General features: G+C 53.5%; 1 protein-coding gene across 1 annotated transcript in view; it reads left to right on the top strand.

The window, feature by feature from the left end:
- Positions 1-68: 68 nt before the first annotated feature.
- Positions 69-2,739, top strand: part of LOC107307504 (procollagen galactosyltransferase 1-like) — a 10,440-nt gene continuing 7,769 nt past the window's right edge. Inside the window, exons 1-3 of the mRNA XM_015851011.2 lie at positions 69-370; positions 2,082-2,214; positions 2,320-2,447. Coding sequence (XP_015706497.1) covers positions 270-370; positions 2,082-2,214; positions 2,320-2,447 — 362 coding nt within the window. The 5' untranslated portion in view covers positions 69-269. The remainder of the gene's footprint in view (positions 371-2,081; positions 2,215-2,319; positions 2,448-2,739) is intronic.

Genomic DNA, 2,739 nt, shown 5'->3' with positions numbered 1-2,739 from the left:
GGGGGGGAGATGACCCTATAGGGGACCCCAGGCTCCTATAGGGCCGTATGGAGGTGCTGGACCCCCCCTATAGGATCTCCCATTGGGGTGGATGGATGACCCTATAGGGGACCCCAGGCTCCTATAGGGCCGTATGGAGGTGCTGCCCCCCCTATAGGATCTCCCTTCCATTGTGGGGGATGGATGACCCTATAGGGGACCCCAGGCTCCTATAGGGCCGTATGGAGGTGCTGGACCCCCCCTATAGGATCTCCATTCTGTAGGTGTTCATGATCAACCTGAGGCGCAGGGCTGACCGCAGGCAGCGCATGTTGCGCACGTTGTACGAGCAGGAGATCGACTGCAAGGTGGTGGAGGCTGTGGATGGGAGGTGAGGTGGGGGGGGGCTCATAAAGACCCCCAGAGTCCTTATAACCAGCTTAGGGTCATCATAACCCCCCCAGGATCCTCATAACCCCCCCAGGATCCTCATAACTCCCCTAGGATCCTCATAGCCCCCCAGTGTCCTCATAACCCCCTTAGAGTCATCATAAACCCCTCATAACCCCTTTAGGGTCCCCATAACCCCCCTATGTTCCTCACAGCCCCTTTAGGGTCCCCATAACCCCCCTATGTTCCTCATAACCCCCTTAGGGTCCTCATAACCCCCTCAGGATCCTCATAACTCCCCTAGGGTCCTCATAAACCTCTAAGGGTCCTCATAACCCCCTTAGGATCCTCATAACCCCCCCAGATACCTTATAACCCCCTTAGGGTCCTCATAACCCCCTTAGGATCCTCATAACGCCCCCAGGATCCTCATAACTCCCCTAGGGTCCTCATAACCCCTGCATAGCCCCCTTAGGGTCCTTATAACCCCCTTAGGGTCATCATAACCCCCTTAGGGTTCTCATAACCCCTGCATAACCCCCCCATGTTCCTCATAACCCCTTAGGGTCCTTATAACCCCCTTAGGGTCCTCATAACCCCATTAGGATCCTCATAACCCCCCCAGATACCTTATAACCCCCTTAGGGTCCTCATATAACCTCCAATGTCCTCATAACCCCCCCCAGAGTCCTTAACCCCCTTAGAGTCATCATAACCCCCTCATAACCCCTTTAGGGTCCCCATAACCCTCCTATGTTCCTCATAACCCTTTTAGGGTCCCCATAACCCTCCTATGTTCCTCATAACCCCTTTAGAGTCCTCATAACCCCCCCANTCCTCATAACCCCCCCAGATACCTTATAACCCCCTTAGGGTCCTCATAACCCCCTTAGGGTCCTCATAACCCCTCCAGATACCTTATAACCCCCTTAGGGTCCTCATAGCCCCCTTAGGGTTCTCATAGCCCCCCCAGAGTCCTCATAGACCCCCCCAGTGTCCTCATAACCCCCTTAGAGTCCTCATAAACCCCTTAGGGTCCCCATAACCCCCCTATGTTCCTCATAAACCCCTTAGGGTCCCCATAACCCCCCTATGTTCCTCATAAACCCCTTAGGGTCCCCATAACCCCCCTATGTTCCTCATAACCCTCTTAGGGTCCCCATAACCCCCCTATGTTCCTCATAACCCCCTTAGGGTCCCCATAACCCCCTTAGGGTCCTCATAACCCCCTCAGGGTCCTCATAACCCCTTTAGGGTCCTCATAACCCCCCCATGTCCCTCATAAACCCCCTTAGGGTCCTTATTACCCCCTTAGGGTCCTCATAACCCCCTCAGGATCCTCATAACTCCCCTAGGGTCCTCATAAACCTCTAAGGGTCCTCATATATCCCTTAGGGTCATCATAACCCCCTCATAACCCCCTTAGGGTCCTCATAGACCCCCCCAGTGTCCTCATAACCCCCTTAGGGTCCCCATAACCCCCCTATGTTCCTCATAAACCCCTTAGGGTCATCATAACCCCCTTAGGGTCATCATAACCCCCTCATAACCCCCTTAGGGTCCTCATAGACCCCCCCAGTGTCCTCATAACCCCCCTCAGGGTCCCCTTAACCCCCCTATGTTCCTCATAAACCCCTTAGGGTCCTCATAACCCCCCTATGTTCCTCATAACCCCATTAGGATCCTCATAACCCACCCCCCCTTATTTATAGGGCCATGAACAGCAGCCAGGTGGAAGCTCTGGGTATTAAGATGCTGCCGGGCTATAAGGACCCATATCACGGCCGACCTCTTACCAAGGGGGAGCTGGGCTGCTTCCTCAGCCACTATGGGATCTGGAAGGAGGTGAGTGATGGTCCTCGATGGGAATATGGAATAGAATGGGGTGGATTTGGGGTCGGTTCTGGCCCCTATAAAGGATGGGATCATGGTTTCTTATTGGCTTTCAAGGTGGTCGAAAGGGGGTTGGAGAAGTCGGTGGTGTTTGAGGACGATCTGCGCTTCGAGATCTTCTTTAAGAGGAGGTTGATGAACCTGATGGAGGAGCTGGAAGATGAAGGGTTGGATTGGGATCTGATGTAGGTGGAGGTCCCAAAGCTATGGGGTACATGGGGCTGCCCCATAAGTGTCATCTATGGGGTCTATCCTGGCTTTGGGATTGATCTATGGGGTCTATAATGGCTTTGGGGTCTACCTATGGGGTCTCTAATGGCTTTGGGATTTGTCTATGGGGTCTGTCCTGGCTTTGGGATTGATCTATGGGGTCTATAATGGCTTTGGGATTGATCTATGGGGTCTATCCTGGCTTTGGGATTGATCTATGGGGTCTATAATGGCTTTGGGGTCTATCTATGGGGTCTCTAATGGCTT

Source organism: Coturnix japonica, unplaced genomic scaffold, assembly GCF_001577835.2.
Source record: "Coturnix japonica isolate 7356 unplaced genomic scaffold, Coturnix japonica 2.1 chrUnrandom636, whole genome shotgun sequence".
Taxonomy (NCBI): Eukaryota; Metazoa; Chordata; class Aves; order Galliformes; family Phasianidae; genus Coturnix; species Coturnix japonica.
The sequence above is the reverse complement of the archived record's forward strand: the minus strand, read 5'-3'. Positions and strand labels throughout refer to the sequence as shown.